General features: G+C 40.5%; 1 protein-coding gene across 4 annotated transcripts in view; it reads left to right on the top strand.

Moving 5' to 3' along the window:
• TCF4 (transcription factor 4) overlaps positions 1-21890 on the top strand; it is a 321020-nt gene that overhangs the window by 160211 nt on the left and 138919 nt on the right. For all 4 annotated transcript variants that reach the window (XM_067545435.1, XM_067545433.1, XM_067545434.1 and 1 more), the window contains one exon: positions 1130-1194. In XM_067545435.1, the coding sequence (XP_067401536.1) occupies positions 1130-1194 (65 nt within the window). The remainder of the gene's footprint in view (positions 1-1129; positions 1195-21890) is intronic.

Genomic DNA, 21890 nt, shown 5'->3' with positions numbered 1-21890 from the left:
GTCATTGACATTCACAGGAGTTGCATGTGTAACATATGGCCCTTAGTAATGAGTATTGTGTGTGGCATTTTGTATGTCTAATAAGAACTTCAGTCTTATCAACGGTGCCCTTACTAATCTTTGATTTGTTCTTGGATATTTTGTCTGATAATCATCCTACCATCCCCTCTGTTGTTATCCTCACCAACTCGGGGGCTTTTTATGTCCATATATTTTGTACCAACCGTCCTGATTGTTCTTTGTTTCATTCACACATGGTGTAGTGCTACCCAGCTATGACTTAGTGCTCTGCAGCACTGTCTCTTCCCTTATTGATCATTGTTCCTGGCCAGTCTTTCAATTTCTAAAAGATCTTTATTTTACTTTTAAGTATGGCATACCTGTAGCCACTGTGATAGCTTGGCTATTGGATCTGTGTTTTAAAGGCCTACTGAAAAAAAATTAGGTACTTAGGCTTGGCATAGAATCTTGGCAGTCACTGGGCCTCTGTTCAAGTCCCAGCACTGCTGGTGCCGTCCGAACTTTGGTGGAGAATGGCAAATTTCCAACCAAATTTCTCTTTCCCAGGTGTAAATTCCATCATCACGTTGATCATGAGGGAATTTACTCTTGGGAAAGAGAGTAAAAAGCAGAATCCTGAACAGTTTCTTTAAGTTCACCATCTGGAGAGTCTATGATTGATTAGCTCCGCCCTCACCAGTGAGTGTCAGTGTAATCAATGGGAATTACTGTGCTGGGGTCACAATATAGGTAGCCTGCCTCTGGTGTAAATACAAAACAAACAAACAAACAGTTGTGCAGCTTGTGAGTGAGAGAGGGGGACACAAAAAAGGGGAGCCATGTGTGGAGGGGGTGAGAAGTCTATTTGTTTCTTTAGAAAAATGGTAGAGACCTTTTAAATTACAGTGTTAGGAAGCATGGCTAAGAATAGGAACCTTATTTCCACATTATCATACCCAGAATAAAGTGTTAATCCCTTTCTGTTGCCTACGTACAGTATGTGGTCAGAAGTGCCTGTTTTACTTATGTAAACACCAGTATGGGTATGTAGGTTAATTTTATATGAAATATATAGAGAAGATATATACATTTTGTCATATTCACTCAACTATTTATTTTTTATCGACAGGTAAAACAGAAAGGGGTTCATATTCATCATACGGAAGAGACTCAAATTTACAGGGTTGCCACCAGGTAAGTGATAATCTATGCAGTGGAAAGGTAGTGATACATATCCTGATAAATTAGCTGTGCTTTGTAAAGTTGATTATCTTTTGAGAGCTTGTCTTCATGATACACAAAACTGTTTGCAAACAGGTATTTCTCAAAAGTAATCTTTTTCTGAAAATGTATGTAATACAATTTCTGTCTGAGCTGTTTTAGTGGAGGAACTGGTTTCTGTTCGTATTTAAGTCAGCCTGCTAGTATCTCTTAGGCCGTTATAAACTATTGATTACTGTCCTTTGAAACAATGCTGTACTGTTTCAGCATAACAGTTCCTCCTTCCTAATGGCACAATTTAAGACATTATAAAAGTGAAAGCACACCGCAGAGCATGTGTCAAACTCTGGTTTTGGATGGCTATTGCAGTAAATTATAGTTTTCACAGAGTCTGTATGATGTTGTGTGAAAACAGGGTTGTACTGAGGGATAAAAATGTCTGTGAAAATATGATTTGTTGTCCCTTTTTGTTTCTGAATTGTTTTTGGCTGGAAGTCAAGGCCAGCAGGCTAACAGCAAAGCCGTCTCAAGGGAAGCATGTGTGAGCTAGAAAAATAAGAGTAGTTTAATTAAATAATAAAATGCCAATGTAATACAAAGGTATAGTATGTGTGTGTTTGTGCCTCTGTGCACTCTGCATTTGCATACTTTTAACTCTCCAGAGAGAGTCTGAGTCTAAAAATACTATCAATAGCCAAAAGTCTAAGCTTTGTTTCAAGACAATTGATTTTTTAAAAAGATGCTTTCTTTTTAATTTCAGTAGCAGTATTAATCATATGTTTAAATTCATTTTGTTTTCTGAACAGTGCTTAGCTTCCTTTCCTTTATATAAGTGTGCTAGTTTTTTACCTTGGAAAACTATTTGAAAGAAATTAATAACCCTTTTTAAAATTCAAAGCTTTATACTTTTTAATTCTGTCACACACAGAAAAAAAAGAAAAGCATATTATTTCCTTAATGGAAAGGGGAATACTTGCTGCCTTCATTCCCTTCATATGTCTATGTTCTTTAATAATTCTTTAATAATACAGGAAAACAATCTATTTTAATTTTATAAAAAAACTATGTTTAATTTAGCATAGAAAAAGGTAAACAGTCGAAGTGATTAAATAGAATTTTGCCTTCAAAGTGCACACATGTATCTTTACTATATCTTGTAAAGCTGACATTCTGCTCCTTTTCCTATGTCTGTTAGCTATTTCAAGTTTTGACTTTCCAATATACTCTCTCATATGCCAGCAGATCCATTCAATTCTTCAGCTAAAGTTTTGTTGAGATGAGACCAACTGTGGCTGAGTCAGGGACTGAGTACTGCACATGTTATAAAGTGCAGTTCATCCCAGTTTATTTGGAAAGAATTCCACAGGAAAGAAATTTGCAGCCATTCCAGTGCAACGGAAATATCTTTGGAATGTGAGTGCAAATGTTCAGAGTAGAGAGTATGGGCAACAAGCCTCTCAGTGCTGTGTCTCTAGTGTAAAGCTTTCAATTCCTGTAGAAGACCTCTTCCGGGGTATCTGGTTTCTGAGGGCCAAGGCAGAGGTCATTAGAATTTTGGGGAGAAGGAGGCTGACAACATGCAGATGGTGATTGAACGGGCTATTTTCAGTCGGGGTCCCTTTTCCTGGCCAGTGAGACAATAGTCTTGCTTGCCCCTGCTTCTTTTCTTACTGACAGGAATTGGCATGATTCCTTACAGACATCAAGATTTCCTCTGCTGAGTAAGAGGCCTTTTCACTTGTGAAATCATCATTCAGATTGGTTGAGTTTTTGGATGTTTTATGTACAAAATAGTGGATTGGATTGGATTGGAAAGGGATAATTAGGGAATACTTTTTCCCTTGTTTAAAGCAAACCTATAAAATTTTAAATACTACACAGAGCAGACTGAAAGGATAGGGGAATCCTCCTGATACATGTTTACAAACCCAGCCAAGAATGTAAGCGTATTTATATACTTGCATCCAAATACATTTTTAATTATGGATACTACCATAGACTTTAAAATCTGAGCTTCAATGCATTTGAAATAAATTACAGAAATACTGAAGTTTTCACAATAAGCAGATAAATAAATGTAGAGAAATTTAGGGTAAAACTTGTAACTCCATCATTATCTCAATTAAAACAACTACACTAGCTCTATATTAATTTTAGGATCCAGTTCTTGTTTTAAAATGCCTTCGTGGTTAGACCTGGTCAGTTTCTACTTCCAGCCTGCATGCCTGCAATACTGATCCAATCAAACTCTTTCTCTGTCCATATAGACCTATCACCCTTGGTGCAAGAGCCTTCTTCTTCACAGTCCTAGCTACCTATAATTACCTTGCTGTGTCTTTCCTCCTCACTGACTCTCCTTGTCATTTCAACTCTCATCTGAAAATATTCCTTTTCTCTTTTGATTATATTTTTTAAATTTCTCTTTCACCCTGTTATTATTGAGCTTTATCGCTCAATACGTTAGTAACTTAGGAATATTTTAGGGATCCAGAAAGACACAATACCAAAAAAAGTGTATTATGTTTTAGTCTTTCAGGAAGCCTTTATGCCCTGCATGAAGAGTTGTGCTGAAGTGATTTAAGGATGACTGATGAGCATAGATCTGTATATTTTTGAATCTGGGGGCAAAAGAGCCAACCTTAGAAACTAAGGGCTCCTTTGGGAACACCAGGAGACACTTCGCCACAAGCAGGTGCAAATAGTATTACTTACACTATGATACTGCCTAGAGGGCCCAGCTGAGATTGATGCTCCATTATGCTAGATACAGTACAAAAACACAGTGAGAAACAGTTCCTGTCCTGAAGAGCTTACGATCTAAACAGACAAAGGGGGAAGGAGGGGAAGGATGTATTATTAACTCTATTTGATAGATGAGGAGCTGAGGCACGGAGGGAATAAGCAATTTGTCCAAGGTTACACAGGAAGGCTATTACAGAGCCACCAACTGACCTAAGATCTCCTGAGTCCTAGATCCATGTCTTAACCACATGACCATCCTTATTTTCAAGAAGTGTCAAAGAGTGCTTTTAGCACCTAATTTCTTAGCAATTTCTTTTGACTGAGTGACCAGCCAGCAAGCAGATGAAATCCTTAAAGAGGAGCTGCTTGTTGTCTGTTGTAAACAGGATGGTTACCTGGGAGAAACAGGAAGCAGAATTTCTCTATTTTCTTTATAAAGAATTTATTGCATTGTGTAGACGATGACTCACAGACAGAATAGACCTGCCACTGATGGTTAATTTCCCTCCTAGCTGGCAGCGACACAGGCCCTCTGGAGAGTTCTAACCCTTTCTGTCTGTGGTTTTTCTGGGGAAGGGCAAAGGCTTAGAGTGTGTATTAGCTGAATTCTGTTGTCCAGGTATTTATAAAGAGACAACCCATTTCCATTCATCATGGCCAGAGTTCTCAACATGTGACGCAAAAAAGAAACTACTGAGCTCCCTTAATTCCTCTGTCATATACCATTTGAGCTGATATAAATAGATATTATCAGACTGCTGGAAAGGGTAGATTGATTATTTCACTAGGTACCTGGAGGCCTTCAGACCTGTCTCTGTGGTGGCCCTTGTCATTGCAAGATCACTGATTCAAGTATTTTCCTGAATGGGTTACTAACTGAAGTCCTGAATCATGGGACCAACTGGGCTTAGTTGGAATCAAGATAGCATGAACATCAGTTCCATCCTTGTTAATTAGTTTAACTGCAACCTTAAGACAATGCTCTGAAAATGTGTAGAGATTGAATGCAAAAAGGATTCAGCTAGGTTGTTACCATACCAGCCTTTTGCAGTACCCACCGTTCCTTAGGCTTTTCACAGGTTTCTCACTTTTAAGAATTTGACCTGAGCTCAACAAATATGGGAAAATAACATTACAAGAATCAGGCCAACCAGGGGATTCCAAACCATGGATAGAGGTCATCATGCAAGATGATAAGGAGAGCAGGTAAAGTAAATCATCAGTGCTCAAACAGGAAGGAGAAAAATATCTACCATGTGAAACTGTTGGAATTCTGGCAGGTACAAGAAGGACTATTGGTTAATCCTGAGGATAGACCATTAGATGTAGGCTTCCTGATAATAGAACTATCAGGAATCATTAAATATCGATAGTTGAGGACAGGGAGCAAGCTGGAAACCTATTGGAAGCTTTCTAGGATGTGTTTTTGTCTCTATTGGGAAGGCTTCTCTTACTGTCCCATCACATCTGGACAGAGCCTAGGATAAAAACTGAATGCCAGTGATAGTTTGGGAAGTAATAGTACAGGCAATACAGCACATGGTAATGCTTGGGTTTATCACGGACTCCTGAGTTACTGGTATAGTCACATGCCCTTTCTTGCTAAACCTGAAAGGAGCGTATTAACTTTTGAATGGTAAATTGCTACCTCTTGATATAATCCATATCTAGTGCTCTGTATTGGTGAGTTCATGGACCAATTAGGGAAACCGAGATTAACATTGGACTTGCTACCTTGTTAATTTTGTCTTAAAGAAAACTTTCTCCAGTGAACAGCAGCAGCAACATAGGCCTGGTCTCTCCCTTCCTTCACTTAAATGACATTAGTGAGATGTAAACTCTACCACACCCTATTTACCTCAAGGTGAATTTTAACTTCAAAGACTAGGGCCTAAGTCTGCCATTGAAGACAAAAGCAAAACTTCCATTGACTTCAGTGGGAGCAGGAACAGCAGACCCCTTATGGAAATCATTTAATTCCATTAAAGATGAAAAATCTACGAAACAATTATGATTACAACTAACTTTGAAATATTAGGTGAAATCCCAGCTCCATTGAAATTCCTATTGCCTTCAATGGGATCAGGAATTCACCCATTGTCTTACTGCTGTCCTGCTTACCATTTCTCCCAAATGGTTTTTTTTTAGTGTGTTGGTATGTAGAGAGGATATACAATATTTTTCTGTTGTTTTTTTTTTTTTTTAGTTTGTAACCATTTTGTTCGTCTAACAGTAATGGTTACGATTTGCTTATTATTTGTTGGAGGGCTGACATTTTACACAAAGTAGAACAATATGCCTGGTTCTTAACTCAGACAGCTTATTTTAAATCAGCCCTTTCTTTATAATCTCAGTTTAAATAGCTGTAGGTATAAAAGAATTATATGAAATGATTGTGACATAAAAGCAAATTTTATAAATGTTTTGTTTTATCAACACCTCTTAAAGGGGGCATCACTTCACTGTGATTACACTGAAATGACTGCAGAGAAAACAGAAGCATGTTCTAGTGGTTAAAGAAAGGGCCTGTGAATCAGGATATCTGGGTTCTGTTTATAACTGCCACCAATTTGCTGTGTGACCATGGATGAATCATTTAATCACTTTGTGCCTCAGCTTCCCATCTGTCAGATGAGGATGGGGAATTTTCTTAATTCAATAATATTTATAAAACATTGAGCTCCTTTGATAGAAGGTGCTGTAGATGTGCAAAATATTATCATTAGACTCATACTAACTGTGCTGTGTACAATAGTATGGATCCATTAATCAGCTGATACTTGATGTGACTGACTATTACATTATGTCAGTGGTGATTTGTGAAATAGTCTGGAGCCACTGAGATGTGATAAGCAAAAGTTAATAAAAAAATCATGAATGAAGAAAGAGCATTAAAGCACTAATGTAAAAACAGCCTGGTATTTCAGAATTATCCCCTAAATTTCCAAAGTAGCATATGGATTGTAGCAGCATGACTCCTACAGACATTAACGGAAGTCACAGTGCTTTGAAAATTTGGGGCTATCTTTTAGCAGATGCACATTAGCCAATATTCAGTTTTTAACAATTTGTAATTAAAAATAAAACAATCCAAAGGTGACTAGTTGTTACTGCTAACACTTCAGGAAAAAGGATGGCTAAATTCTGGCCTTGAATGTCTTCTCTCTTTGATGTTTATGAAATGTTCATTGAAGCCATTTGGAGACTCACCCACCTCTGAAGAGTGAATCTGGTTCCGGTAAAAGTTTATATACTTGGAATACCAAATAAAATGCCAAATTACCCTATTTTACTTGTTTACTCCCCTGTTACTTAAAAAGTGGCACAATGAATTATCACTAAATTGAGTCCAGGAGAACATATTTGTCAGGCAACAGCCTGTTGCAAGACTTTGTGGCAGCGAAAAAAATTCATAAATGGTAAGTCTGACAGAGTGTGGAATGTGAACAGAAATGACCTTACTTTCGTCTAACTCACCAACTTCAGTACAAATGAACATTATTAGGGTATGGCTTCACTTGTGGCAGTGCATTCAGCACCACAGGTTCGATTCTTCAGGATCAATTGAGCAGAAATGGAGACTCACTCAATGGATCCGGAAGTTGACTCAGTAAATCCCCTTAGGAAAGAAGGGAGAGATTTAGGTGATTGTTGATGAAGGGTGGGGAATAGTTTGAAGAGCAGAATAGAGAGTAGAAGCTGAAAAGGGACAGAACAGGTGGAGGCTACGAACAGGCAGACAGATTGAAGGAAGGATGATGTAGAAGCAGGGGCTGTGCATGAGGTTCACTTCCTCTCCAGCCTTTTCCTGGTTCATTTTTCCCCTTAGGCTATCTTCAACTTCCCAGGTTCACCTTGATCTCCCAGCTCCTCCCCTTCTCATGCTGGCTGCCTCAGCTTGCCCTAGTTTCCTTATCCCCTTCTGCTCCCCACACCTGGCTTCTGAGAGGTGCAAAAGATAAGCGTTTGTCTCTCCATACATATGCTCTCAATGCATGGGGGACAGATGCGGAAGAGGGAAATAGTGACTTCTTCTCACACCGATGAGAAATATCATACTGGGAACTACGTGAAATTTCTGTTACCTGAACCTCTGCTACATGAACATGGTACCCCAAAAACCCTGTCCAACCTTCTCCAGATCTCTGTTTCCCACCAGGAGCCCTTCATCCGCTCAGACCGTCTCAGAGGCTGGGTAGGTAGCATATAATTTCCTACTGCTTGCGTAATGTGGGAGTTGGAACCCAGCTTCTTCCTGGCTAATCTGGACAGCAGGAAGCATCTTCTGAATTTCCCCATGCTACTTGCATAGGGGATCTTATCACTTCTTTGCCACTGGTAAGGCTTCTGCCACTGCAGCAGACCTGTGCAGAGGTGGACGATGGCACTGCTATCCTTCCTTGTGCAGACGGCTGTGTGTGCAAATGGAAGGATGTTTTCTCCTCCCCAGTGGCCTCATAAATCTACCAATTGCAGGTTCTCGTATGCCCTGTAGGTCATTTCCTGTGCAACAGAGTTCTGTCAAAGTGTGTTGCATCCCTCCTAATGTTTTACAAATAGACCCAAATAGAGCCTTTAATTAAATTTTAAAAAATATGGCTTCCTTAGCATAACAGGGTAAAAGTATTTTGCTAGAAATAGTAAAGATATTGCTGCAACCCTTTAAAATAAATATTCTAGAAGTGAAGTGAAATATTTATGGGAAATTTCTGTGGTAAACACATACAGAATAACTCAGCCCAGCAGTTTGACCCCCTGTGCCTTTGTATCTAATGAGTGTGTAAATTCTTGCATAACAAGCAGTGTTCTCGCGCTGAGGAGGAAATGGGCAGAAATACTATTCGCCTAGTTTTCTCAAGTGTAAGTACTGAGACTTCACTTTTCCACTGTGAATTATTTCATTGGTTCAACGTTTCCAATAATTTGTAAAGTAACCCGTTAAACGGAGGAAGAAGGCCACAGGTGATTTTTTTATGTGATGCCCACTTTTAAGTGTGTTTTCTTTAGCCTGCCGTCCTGTGTTAGATTTAAGGTATGAGTACACTAGAAATGTAAGTCAGCCTACAGCCACTGCAGTAATTCCTGCAGTGGTTCATGTCCATACTACCCTCCTTGGGTCGGTAGTGCGCATCCTCACCAGGAGCGCTTCCATGGCCTCTCAGCTCTGTTGGTAGTGGGAGCCCAGCTGCCCCCCAGGTTCCTGGGCTCCCAGCGAGCTGGCCTCCCCAATCCCCCACTCCCCATTCCCTGCCAGGAACCTGGAGAAGCCACCTGGGGCTTCTCTCCTCCACATTCCCTGCTGGGAGCTGGGGGAAGTTGCCTGGGGCTTCTCACCCCTGGGGAGGAGGGCCAAGCTTCCCTGGCTTCTCCTACTCCCCCTGATCCCCCGCTGCCAGCCGGGAGCAGGCTCCAAGCCCCTGGGAGCTGAGAGCAGGCTCCAGCCACCCAGACTTCTGGCACCTGGGAGTTGGGAGTGGGCTCCAACCACCCGGCTTCTCGCCCTGGTTCCCAGCCAGGAGTGGGATCCATTCTCACTCCAGCTCCCAGCCAGGATCTGGGTCCAGCCATCCAGGTCTCCAGGGAATGGGGGCAGCTGGGCTCTAGATGCCCAGCTTTCATGTAAATTTCACGGCTCCAGTGGATGTAAGGAACACAGTGTCTACACTGACACTGTGTCACCCTAACTACACCAACATAAGCCCTACGCCTCTCGTTGAGGTGGTTTTATGATGTTGTTATAGCAAGGAAGTTACATCGGCGGAAGGAGCATTTCAGTGTGTACATCTCCATTATTTTGTCGACAAAAGCTGACCTTTGTTGACAAAACTCTGTAGTCTAGACCAGGTGTTAGACAGATGCATATTGTAAAAGCAGATTTCTGTTTTAACTCACTAAAGAATTACTCTGCCTGTTATTAGAACGTTATCTCTGGTAACATTACACAGGAGCTCCATGCATCCAACAGACCCCAGAAATGCATGCATAAATCTTGTCCATGGACTGAAATGCTTTTTCTTTCCCCTGAATTGGTCAGGAGTGACTTTTCAGCATCATGTGGGTTTCTATTGTTTTGTTTGTTTTGTTTTTGTTTTGATGAACTGAACTCCTGTTCATACTAAACAATAAACTAATAGAAATGACAACACACGGGTTTCCATCAGTGAGTGTGGCAACAAACACTGTGTGTGTCTATATGTGATCCAAACTGTCTGCTTCTTAATTGTATTTTCTTCATGAACATCAGGGCACAGAATCTTTCAGTTTTATTGGTATTGTATACAATAAGTTATTAAATTTCATCTCTGTAATACACCTGCAGTAAAATAACAAAACATTACTGCACTTAAGGAACATGTGTGTGTGTTACAATGTTCCACCCTCCTACAAACAGCTGCTTACAGATTTCAAGATCCATTGTATAAATTCCCTAGAGCCCACCTCTAATAATCGAGACACATCTGCTATTGCAATATTATAGGCATATGTAGTTTTATTGAAAACTATACCTGTATATAAAAAAAATTAAATAACTCCTACCTCAATTAAATTGGCAAGCTACCTTTTGTGAAGATCAAATTGCAGACCTCTTGAGACATAGTGAGTTCATCTCTTTCTTCTATTACGAAAATCACTAAGTACGTTTTTTCATTGGTCAAATAACTAGATTTCTTTACACTTTGATGGCAAGAGTCCTTTATCTATTATAATTTCTCCTTCCTTTTCATCCCATATAAAAAGCATGCAAATGCTATATTAAGATGACAGAGAAGGTACCTAACAAAACAAAGGAATTCAGGGTTAAGACTCACACAATATCTACTCTTCACCCACATTTTTGTGTCTAGGTACAAAAGTGTGAATTGCCCTCAAAGAATACTGAAGGATTTTTTGTGACTACACAAACACGCCACCTTGTTAACTAGGCCGTGTGTATAGCAGGATACACTAGTATATGACTCTGTATGAAATAATTATACAAAAATAAACTTGTATTTTATTATAAATGTGTAATTCTGTTAAAGAGAAAACCACATTGAGTAATTGCCATTGTGTCTAATTTTCCTACTAAGCTGTTACAACTTCACTTACTACTTATACATATAGCACCACAAAACATTGGTGACTTCCTCAGCATAACAAGGTAGGATATGGATTTTGTTTATAGAAACAGCAAAAATATTGCAAGCAACTCTCTAAAATAAATATTCTAGAAGTGAAGTGAAATATGTGTGGGAAATTTCTGGGGTAAACACACATATAGTAACTCAGCCCAGCAGTCTGACACCCTCTCTTCTTCCTCTCCCCCTTTCCTCTACCCCCAAATTCCTTCCCTATCTCAAGGACTTTAAATCTATATTCAGTGGGTGAAATCCCGGCCCCACTGATGTCAATGGCAAAACTTTCATTGACTTGAATGGAGCCAGGATTTCAGCCCGTAACTTTTGCAAAAAGTTTATAGCTCACCTGTCACAGTTTTTCTCTCACTTTGGAAGGCAGATCCTGAAATCAGTTCCAGTGCTTATGAAACATCCTGTGACCATGGTTGTATTGTGGTTGGATCTATGTTGCAACACTAATTTAATAATCTTAAGAAAAATCTTTAATGTCAGATAAATTTATACAAGGGACAAACCCAAGGTCAGGTGTCCGTGTGGCTCATTTAGTAGGAGCTCTCCTACATCTTAGTTAGAAAGGCCTAGGTTCATAGTCCCCACCGTAATTGGAGAAATGCTGAGATGTAACACTGAAATTCAGCTAGGAAGGGAAGTGCTCTACTTTTAGAAGTGCAGTCTTTTGGATCAGATGTTAAATCAAGTGCTATCCTGGTAAAAGTTTTATGTTCCCCAGGCACTTTCCAAAAACTATTAATTATCATCTTCTTGGCATTTGGCATTGCCTGTTTCCAGCAGACCATTTCAGATAGTTTCTCTCCCACATAGAAGTTATATTGTTCTACCACCATCTAAGTCTAACGTGAATTACCTGCTGTTTTGCAGGGAGGATGAATATGTATAACAGCTTTAGTCAGATTTAATTACCATGTAAAAGAAGGTGTAGGACCTTCACATGCGGCATAGTTCAAGATGAGGAAATAAGTTCTTCAAGAAGCACAGGTAAAGAACACTAACTATTAAAGTAGTCAATATATTTACCACAGGTAAAGTTTAGATAGGCTGCGTACTGGCTGTCACAGCTATTAAATTCTTTCTACAATACATTGAATTCCTGTTGCTTTAATTGGGGAAGATATTTTACTTCACTTCTCACTCTAAAAGCTGTTGTGAAATGTGGCTTGCACTATTGTAATACTTACCAGTCTCTCAGTGGTGATTGCATTTTAGTGGTGAAGTTTAAAGTGATCCCTTTACATATATATGGTCAGAGTTTCAGAACCTGGCCCTCCCTTTCTTTACCCCATAATTTTCATATACAATAATTGCATCCTCAATTATTTGCTAGCATAATTTAGGTAATTCAGTATCTGATTGCACCCACAAATCAGGTGATTGAACATGCAAATGACATAAATTGAGAAAACAAATAATTGTGAATGCAAAATTGCCTATGGAATTTTTTCACTTACAAAACTGCCTGATCCAAACAGATGAACCCGATAAGACTGCTGAAAATCAGACCCATGGTCTGTGAATTTTTTACAGAGCTTTGATGCTTCCAAAATGTTAATTAATAACGAATTCTTCCAATGAAGAATAAACTATTGCTTCATATATAGCAATTAAGGTATCTCAGATTATTTCATCAAACAGTGTGCAGTGATTGTGTAGACAAGTGGGGAAGCTATTTGTGAGCTTGAGAGCACTTGGGGTCTACATTCAAACAGAGGGAAACTAGGCCCTGACCCTGAAGTTATCCTCTTTTAATAAAAAGTGCTTTGGGCTCTCTAACTTCCTCTAGCACAGAGGATGTGGAAAAAGATGGTGGTTTGACATCTTATCTAAAGGACTGCTCTTCTAATAGCACACCCTCCCCTCTAACACATGCCTTAGTACAGCAATTCAGTGTTAGCTTTAGGCATTAATCCAGTTCCTAGTGTGGACATATAAGTCATATTCTTTTGCCCCAGAGGAGGGACTCGGACTAGCTGAATCACACTATCTATTATTATTATTATTTTCTTTTCTTTTCTTTATGATTTACTATTATATATTTGTACTGTAAGAGTAGTAGTTACTTTACAGCAAGGAGATATGTCAGTGAAAGTATGAGACTCTCCCATCATCTGTGGATCTTTGGAACACCTTGATGTAATGACACCTTCTGCCCAAAATCCCCCACAACCAACCAATTAATCTTGAGGCACAACCTTTCTTACAGCTTCTCTGTGCATGCAGGGAGTGGGCAGTTGTCTCCATACTTTAGGGTGCATAGGTTATTCTCTGTGGTGTGCCAGACCTTCTCTATGGGCAGGTGTGGAGTTGTGGTGGAGCACAGCTCATCCCTTTCAGTAGTTCCTCCATATCTCACACCTGAACCATATTTAACTAGCCAGTTTTAATTCAATATAAAACAGTGAACTGTAAAAGATACCACCAGTGGTTTATGAATATTTTGACGGTTTTTTCCCCACTTCCTGTTCGTGTGATTTTCATTGTTCTCTTTTTATACTAGTTGGCTTTTTATAACCGGTTTCCATTTTGTTTGTAGACTGCATAATCGGAATGGCATTGTCATCATTCCTTCCCTCCATTATTTCATTTGACTGGTTAGAGCTGAGGTAGTCAATTATTGGTTGTCAAGGTCCAAATTTCTTGGTGAAGATATAGTCAAGGTCCAGACTCCAGAGAAAATAATAAAAAATAACAACAAAACAATAATGATAATAATAAGTAAATAAAAAGATTTCAAGGTCCATTCAAAATTGTCTGGTGGTCCAGATTTGGCTGAGGTCCACATGTTGACTATCCTAGGGTTAGAGTATGTGCGCTTTGTTAGATTGTGGTATGTTATCTTTCTAGTATAGTTGGTCAAATAGTATTTGTATATAGTTTAATGAGCTAATTTTCTGTCAGTCAATGAACAGTAAAATTGTGAATATACTTTTCACTATTCAGGAGATTCTGTAGAGGTCAAACACTCTTTGTCAAATGTTTTGGAGTTTTTTCTCTCACAACTAAATTGTTCCTGGATCATTTTTGTGTCATTTAGGGAGCTCTACTTTCTAGGTTTTGAAAGCTTTTTTTTTTTAATGTTAAGTTGGGGGCTTTGTATGTATTTAGCATTTCTGAAAGATAGCACAAAGACATATATAAAGATGTGATGTTCTTTCTCTACACAACATGTACTCCAGAGATAGCAACAATGCAGACTTCCCCACACTGGTCCTGCCAGGGTGCATCAGTCCTACTCTGGGCTATAGATTGTCTTTAGGATTATAAGGAATGGTTCTTACTGTCCATTATGCCCATTCTGATTTTGGCCTCTGTAGAAGCTATCAATAAAATGGCCAATTAGAGCTGATTGTGATTTTGGTTTATGTGGTATTGGATACATGTCCTTTGGGAGCTGGGCAGAAACCACCAAACCATAAACCACGAGCCATTAATTGGTAAACATTTTTGGTCACTGTGAAACTGGGCTGTATGTAATTGACCTAGAGGTGAAAGGTTTTCTATCCAGCAGATGTTATAGGAATAAATCAGTCTCAATGCCCTCTTTTGTCCCCTTCCCCAACTCAGTGTACTGTGCTGCTCCCTTTGCATATATCTGCTAGTTTACCAGTCATGATATTCTTCAGATCCCTCCTAAAAACCTACTTCTTATGAGCATTCCAGAAATGAATGCATAAAATAGCAACAGAGCCATGTCTCAATACATGATTCTCTCTTCTGGTCATCCTAATGCAACCTGTGTTCTCTGTCTTGTTTAGTTTGGAAACTATTTGGAGTAGGATTTTTTGTTGTTGTTCCATTGCTTTGAAGAGCGCCCCATACATTGTTGGTGCTTACCACATAATAATAAATAATAACAGAGGAGCCAGGTACGTCTTTATGTCTTTGCAACAGATGAGGTATATGTCTGCCAGACATATAATGCTTGCTGCAGTATGTTTAGCAACAATGAAGAAGTTAATATTTTTATTTTGTTTTGAAGTTAATGACAGAATGTGGCCATCTGTCTGCCTTTTATTGGCTTTTCTATTTTTAAGAACTATTTTCTTTCTTTGAAAGGAGGGCTAGGTTGACTATTAAGAGAGCCTGTTTATTTTACTAGTAAAGTGGATCTACTAACACTGTGATTCAGGTAAAGTGTGGATATTGTCCATATCCTTGTTTTCAAAACTCTCTTGGGAAAAAATATCCATCTAATGTCTAATAAAACAGAATATATGTCTTGAATGTAATGCACAGGGGTATTTCTACCTTTTTTACATACTATCATAACATATGGGGTTAGTTTTACAATGCGTGGATTAGATAAATAGACATTGTGACAAAAACTGGATGCAAAGTGTACCTGCTATTATTGCACTAAGATGAGCAATTCATCCACCATAATAGAATACTAGAAAGGTTTAAGGTTTTTAATTGTTCTTTTAATAAATTTAATGCTGATGAAAGATGATAGACTGACAGACTTGGAAACTGTAATTCTTTACCCAGAATTCTCTACCCCACATGAAATAGACAGGGACACTGAAAGCCTCTTTACAGTGCTCCAACAGTATGTCTTCCCCAGAATCTGGAAGAGGTGACAGGGTCTTCAGCCTGTATGTCCATACGATCTTTGGTGGCTCTGGTGATTACAACAAGGGTACTAAATAATTTGGCAGGGCTTGAAAATCCCACTTGCCACTGACAAGTAAAATTTCCCTCTGGAAAGATACCCCATGTCTTGCTGCAGAGGATCTCTGGGACTTTAGATTCTCTTTTCCTGTGCAGTGTCCCATCTGTGAACTGTTGCGCAAAAAATGACCAAATGGTTGAACCCTGGAGCATTACTTCTCCTCTTCATAGGTCCAGGGTCGTGAAGAGTTCCCTTAAATTGGGCTGCTGTCCTTATGTTGCCACGTCAAATTCAGGGTTGAATTATTAGTGGGTTAAGCACAGACGTGGGGACAGAATACCTGTTCCTCTGACTCTGAGCATGTCTACACTTTAGAGTGAAGTCGATTTATTTTAAATCGACTTTTACCCGGCAAATTTTAGAAGTTGCAGGAGGCTTGCTTCCATACTAGCCGCGCTTGGGTCGACAATCAAAGCAGTGCACCGTGGGTAGCTATCCCACATTGCAACTAGGCGCTGAGGCTTTTGGGAAGGTTGTAGTGCTCCCATGATGCAACGTGCTCCCTCCCTTCTTGTCCCAAACAAATGGCAAATGCTTTTTTCACGCCATTTTTCTCTGCCACGCGCATGCAGTTGTCGGAGAGGCATAGAGCCCGCTCAGCTCTGCGCGATCATTGTGAATGTCACAAATACATCTCGACTTATTCTGCAGTATTTTCAAGGGTGAGACAGGAGCCGTAGCATAGAAAATTGTGTGGTTATGGAGGCCGCCCTGCTACAAGTCATAGACTGAAACAATTCCTGTTTGCTGCAGGCTGTCACGCACCATCTGCAGTTGGTGGAGCGCCGATTTTGGTTCTAAAAAACAAGCACAAACTGATGGGATTGCATCATTATGAAGGTGTGGGATGATGAGCAGTGGCTGCAGAACTTTTGTATGTGAAAAACCACTTTCCTTAAACTTTGTGCAGAGGTGTCTCCAGCCCTGAAGCACATGAATACTTGCTTGAGACCAGCTCTGATAGTGGTGAAGCGAGTGGACATTGCTCTGTGAAAGCTAGCAACTCCAGACTGCTACCGATCAGTTGCGAATCAATTCGGAGATGGTAAATCCCCTGTGGGAGCTGCTGTGATGCAAGTGTGCAGGGCCATTAATAGACTTCTGCTACAAAGGGTGGTGAATTTGGGAAACGTGTAGGTCATAGTGGATGGGTTTGCTGCAATGGGGTTCCCAAACGTTGTGGGGGAGGGGGTGATAGACGACAAACATATCCCTGTCTTAGCACCGGACCACCTTGCCACAGAGTACGTAAACCGGAAGAGCTACATCTCAGTGGTGTTGCAGGCCCTTGTGGATCACAAGGGACATTTCACTGACATCAGTGTGGGGTGGTCTGGAAAGGTGCATGACGTGCGCATCTTTAGGAACTTGGGTCTGTTCAAAAAGATGCAAGCAGGCACTTGGGGATGTTGAAATGCCAATAGTGATCGTGGGGAAACCTGCCTACCTTTTGCTCCCCTGGCTAATGAACCTGGCTACACTGGGCACCTGGACAGTGAGAAGGAGCGTTTCAGTTATAGTCTCAGCAAGTGCAGAATGGTGGCGGAATGTGCATTTGGCTGTTTAAAAGCAAGATGGAGATGTCTACTCACTAGGCTTGACCTCAGTGAAAAAAAAACCCAGCAGTTATCTCTGCATGCTGTGTGCTCCATAATGTGTGTGAAACAAAGGGGGGGACATTCCCCCATGATTAGGTCATGGAGGCTGATAGGCTGGCCACAAATTTTGAGCAGCCAGATTCCAGTGCTACACTAAGAGCTAACTGCGGAGTGCTGTGCCTCAGGGTAGCATTGAAAAATCGTTTTTGGAATGAACCGCAGTAATGTATGTCTCTGTCAGTGCTGTGCCTTTCTTTCCCATTCCCCATCCTCACACCATCGGCTCCCTCCTCTTCATTTCCTACCGACAATCCCCAAGCTATGAATGAATAAAGACATGATTTTTAAAGCAGAACAGTTTTATTTGTGACCTGTTTCTGTGGGGGGAAAGGAAGATAAGTTAACATTGTCATCAAGCTGCTTGGCCATCCAAAGCAAAATGTGACTGTGCAAACAGCACCGGTTGCATGCAGTTCTTAAAGAGGCCGGAGCCTCTTTTTGCTTGCCTTCACCAGCGTGGAATGGAGCACATACTGCACCCTGTTCAGTCTCCTCCTAGACCACTTGGGAGTGAGGGCTGGTAAGAAACAGCTCGTTGGTTGAGCATTTTGGAGTGGCTGTAAAGGGAGTCTGTTCTGCCTCTGCTCTTCCTGGAGCACTACCAGACGCCTCAGCATGTCAGACTGATCCCTCATAATACGCAACATCTCCTGTTGCATTGCACGCTCCTGCTCCTATGCTGATTTTCTGTGCTCCATGTCCATGTTTAGTTTTTCTGACAAGGACATCCTCCAGGCTTTGAGATCTGTGTCAGCAGCCATGGAGGCGTTCATTGGTTCATTGAATATGTCATCTCGAGTTTTTTTTTTCCTCACTTCCTAATCTCGGAAAGGCACTCTGTGGGAGTAGAAGATTGGGTGAAGGCTGAGGTGTCCACTGTATGCAAGCAAAGCACAAAGTTGCCATTGTTAGCTAACCCCATGGAGTAAAAGAAATGTTCAAATGTAAAAAGAACTCCCTTTCATGTTCACAAGGTGAAGCCAGACTCGTATTCCGATCTGTATGTATTGCATGGGTTGGAGTGGCGTTCCAGACATAGTAAGTAAGGGGCCCTTACATCCACTATAGTGAGGTCTCAGTTGCACTAAATTCCCCAAACTACATTTATTTAAGCAAGGAGAAGGATCGTTGGGGTCCCCTTTACCATCCCAAATACTGATTTGGGAGGAGGTGGTCAAAATGGATTAGAGGAGGCTATGGGTGAAATGTAGCTGGAGAAAAGATAGGGCAACCAGTTCCCGGACCCATAATGCCCATGCCAACAATAGCATGACTAGGGAATTGTCTGTGTAGGGGTGTCCACGGCAGGGGAATAAAACTCAGTGACTATATTGGTTGGGTACTGTAAACTTGTGCTATCTTCTCTAGGTAACCATGTGTGATATCAGTCTCCTGAGGGTAATGCAGGTGGAAAGGGAAGATTTGCTGCAAGCATCGGGGTACAGGCCTGGCCCTCATGCTGTAATGCTGCGTTTTGCTATAATGTCTGCTCATTTAATAGCAGAGTGGTGGGATAAAGTTTCTTACCGTGGCGGAAGAAATAAGGCTGCCCTCCCCAGAAACCTTCTGCAAAGGATCGTGGAGTACCTACATGAACGTTTCCTCAAGATATCCACAGAGGATTCTCAGAGCATGCCTGTGCACATAAATAGTCTGTTCTGTGGGTAACCATCTGCTGAAGTTTACCAACACCCAGGAAGCCCATCCTATCAAAAGCACAAACTCATTTTTCCCCAAAAATAAGAAGCTGGACTGGGGACATAACCACAGAAATGAGATTTGCTATACACACTCACCAGATGTGCTTTCCCTGGCATCTTGGTCAGTACTGCTGTTCTGCTCTGTGGTAACGAACAGGTATTGTCTGTCAGGGAGAATGGACACCCCACTCTCCTGCCCCCTGTTCTCCTCCTCCTCCTTGTCCACAGAGTCCTCTTCATTCATCCTGGACTGGGTTTCTTCAGAGGTATCGATGCTGTGTGGTGGAACAGTGGTGGGGTCACCGCCGAGAGTCGCATGCAGCTCCTCATAAAAGTGGCACGTTTTCAGGGACGAGCCAGAACAACTGTTCGCCTCCCTAGTTTTCTGATATGCCTACCTCAGCTTTTTTATTTTAATGTGGCACTGCTGCGCATCCCTGTTGTGGCCCTTCTCCACAATACCGCGTGATATCTTCTCGTAGATATCTAAATTTCTTTTGCTGGCTTGGAGCTGAGCCAGAACAGACTCTTCACCCCACAGGCTGATGAGATCCAAGATCTCAGGTTGAGTCCATGCTGGAGTGCATTTGGCGTGCGCACTCGCCATAAGCAGTTCAGCTACAAAGCTCTCTCCACGCTGGCCAAACAGGAAATGGGAATTCAAAATTTCCTGGGGTTTGAGGGGAGGAGCTATTTCCTGTTTATGTGGCCACAGTGCAGCAGAGCGTGAAGTCCAGAGCGATCACAACAGAGCATTATGGGATACCTCCCGGAGGCCAATTACGTTGATTTACGTTGCGCTCTGGCTACACTGACGCTGATTCTACCCATAGAATTCGACTTCAGTGCTATGCCACTTGTGGAGGTGGTGAATTTTACTGCTATTTAGGTCGGTGGAACTGACGTACCAGTGGAGATGCATACTTTAGGGGATCGACATAAGCGGCGTTACGTCGACCTTCATTGTCAGTGTAGACCAGGCCTAAGGCTTTATCTGCATACAAGCTTGCACTGGTTTAGTTAAATCAATGCATACACATGTAGACACTTTTATTTTCATTTGAGTGGCTTATTTTGGTTTAGCTTACACCTCCTTAGAGTTGATTTAAGGTAAAGTGAAATAAGCCTGGTTTAGTGGAAAATAAGTGTCCACGTAGCTTTTTACACTAGATTAACTAACTGGTTTAAAATCACACATTAAATTAAAGTAGTGTAGACAAGCTCTTATTGTGTGAGCCTGAGAAAGTTGCTTAACCTCTCTTTGCCTGAATTTCCCCATTTATATAATCAGGATAATGTATACTCACCTACAGTTGAAAAGTTCTGTGTAAGTGCAAAGTATTATTGTCATCTTTTTCATGGTGATTGGGCCCCCTATACTTGTAAAAAGCTAACAGATCATACACACTTACCGCTGTTCTAGGTAAAGAGAAATGCTGCAGTATCCTAGTTATTACTGCCTGTTACTTGGCATAAATACTGACTTTTTAGTGGTGACCATCATATATGTAATGCATTTATATATCAAGACTTTAGGGCTGGTTAGGAGAGCAAGATGAAATTTGTCATAAAGGTTTGATGGAGTAAAACATATACACTTAATTTGTCTCAGTTTGTTGAATTCATTCTTTCCTATTTTACATGAGAAATGTCTGGCACAGATGAAGAAGCCACCTGGTGATCTTGTTGCACCCAGGCAATAAAACTTCACCTCTTTCTCTCTCCTTAGGATTGGAATCTACACCTGGTGGTTGTGTGATGTAGCCAGCCTACAGTCTGTACTGCAGTGGGAGAGATGGGAACAAAATCTTTATTCTTCAGCTTCTAATTGAAAGCACGTGTACATTTTTAATTAAAATGTTTTCCTGCAGTACTAAACTAACTACAAGACCATTCATAGGAAGACTAGGTATAACTGTGTGGTGTGTCATGCTCTGTTTTGGCTCAGATGACCATACCACCACTATATTTTTACCCGTGTCAGCTAAAAAAAAAAAGGCTACTGTTTTTTCAGATTGTTCACATCAGCTGAATTTGCTGATATATATTGTGTGGATGATTATAATTTTTTATCCTGTCTTAAAACTCAAGGTGTCATACACTTAACAGGTGTTGGGGTGTGCTTGAAATGAAGATTGTTCTGGATTTTCTTTGACATCAGTTTTGTGTTCCAATAATATGCACAGTTGTTACAGCTGTGTTTCCATTTAAATGGTTTATGGAATGCATTTTTTAGATTTTGACTGTACAAAAAAGATTGAACTTAGGAAAGATAAATTTAAATGCAGGTAAATGGATAATTTCCACTTTTTAAAAAAGAAATCTCAAAATGAATTAATATGTCACAAAATACAAATAAACATAAGTTTGACAGTGAAGACGGTGGACACCCATATATTTACAAGTAGTATTGAAATATTAGTCAGTTTAGTGTGATCATTTGTAAGGGTCTTTGGGGGGGGGGAGGCATAGCAAAGCAACGTATATGTATTTGCAAGATTTGAATTCCATTTGCAAACATGCATTTGAACAGCAGAAAAACTCACTGTTTATCCTAACCTAGGCAAGTAAACTTTAGTTTTCATCTAACGCTAAACAATATAATCCCTACAGTATCATCTTTCCCCACCTCCTCTGTTGCCATACAATCATCAGTTGTATCCCCAGACATGTATACAGTCTTCTTCCAGGGGAAAAGAAAAGTTATTGAGTAGTGTCCATTCAGAAGCTTGTGTAGCGATCCCACCAGATCTCTCCAGTGTGG

This window comes from Emydura macquarii, unplaced genomic scaffold (genome assembly GCF_026122565.2).
Source record: "Emydura macquarii macquarii isolate MOO-44397 ecotype Brisbane River unplaced genomic scaffold, CSIRO-AGI_Emac_v2 contig_1045, whole genome shotgun sequence".
NCBI classification, from domain to species: Eukaryota; Metazoa; Chordata; order Testudines; family Chelidae; genus Emydura; species Emydura macquarii.
The sequence above is the reverse complement of the archived record's forward strand: the minus strand, read 5'-3'. Positions and strand labels throughout refer to the sequence as shown.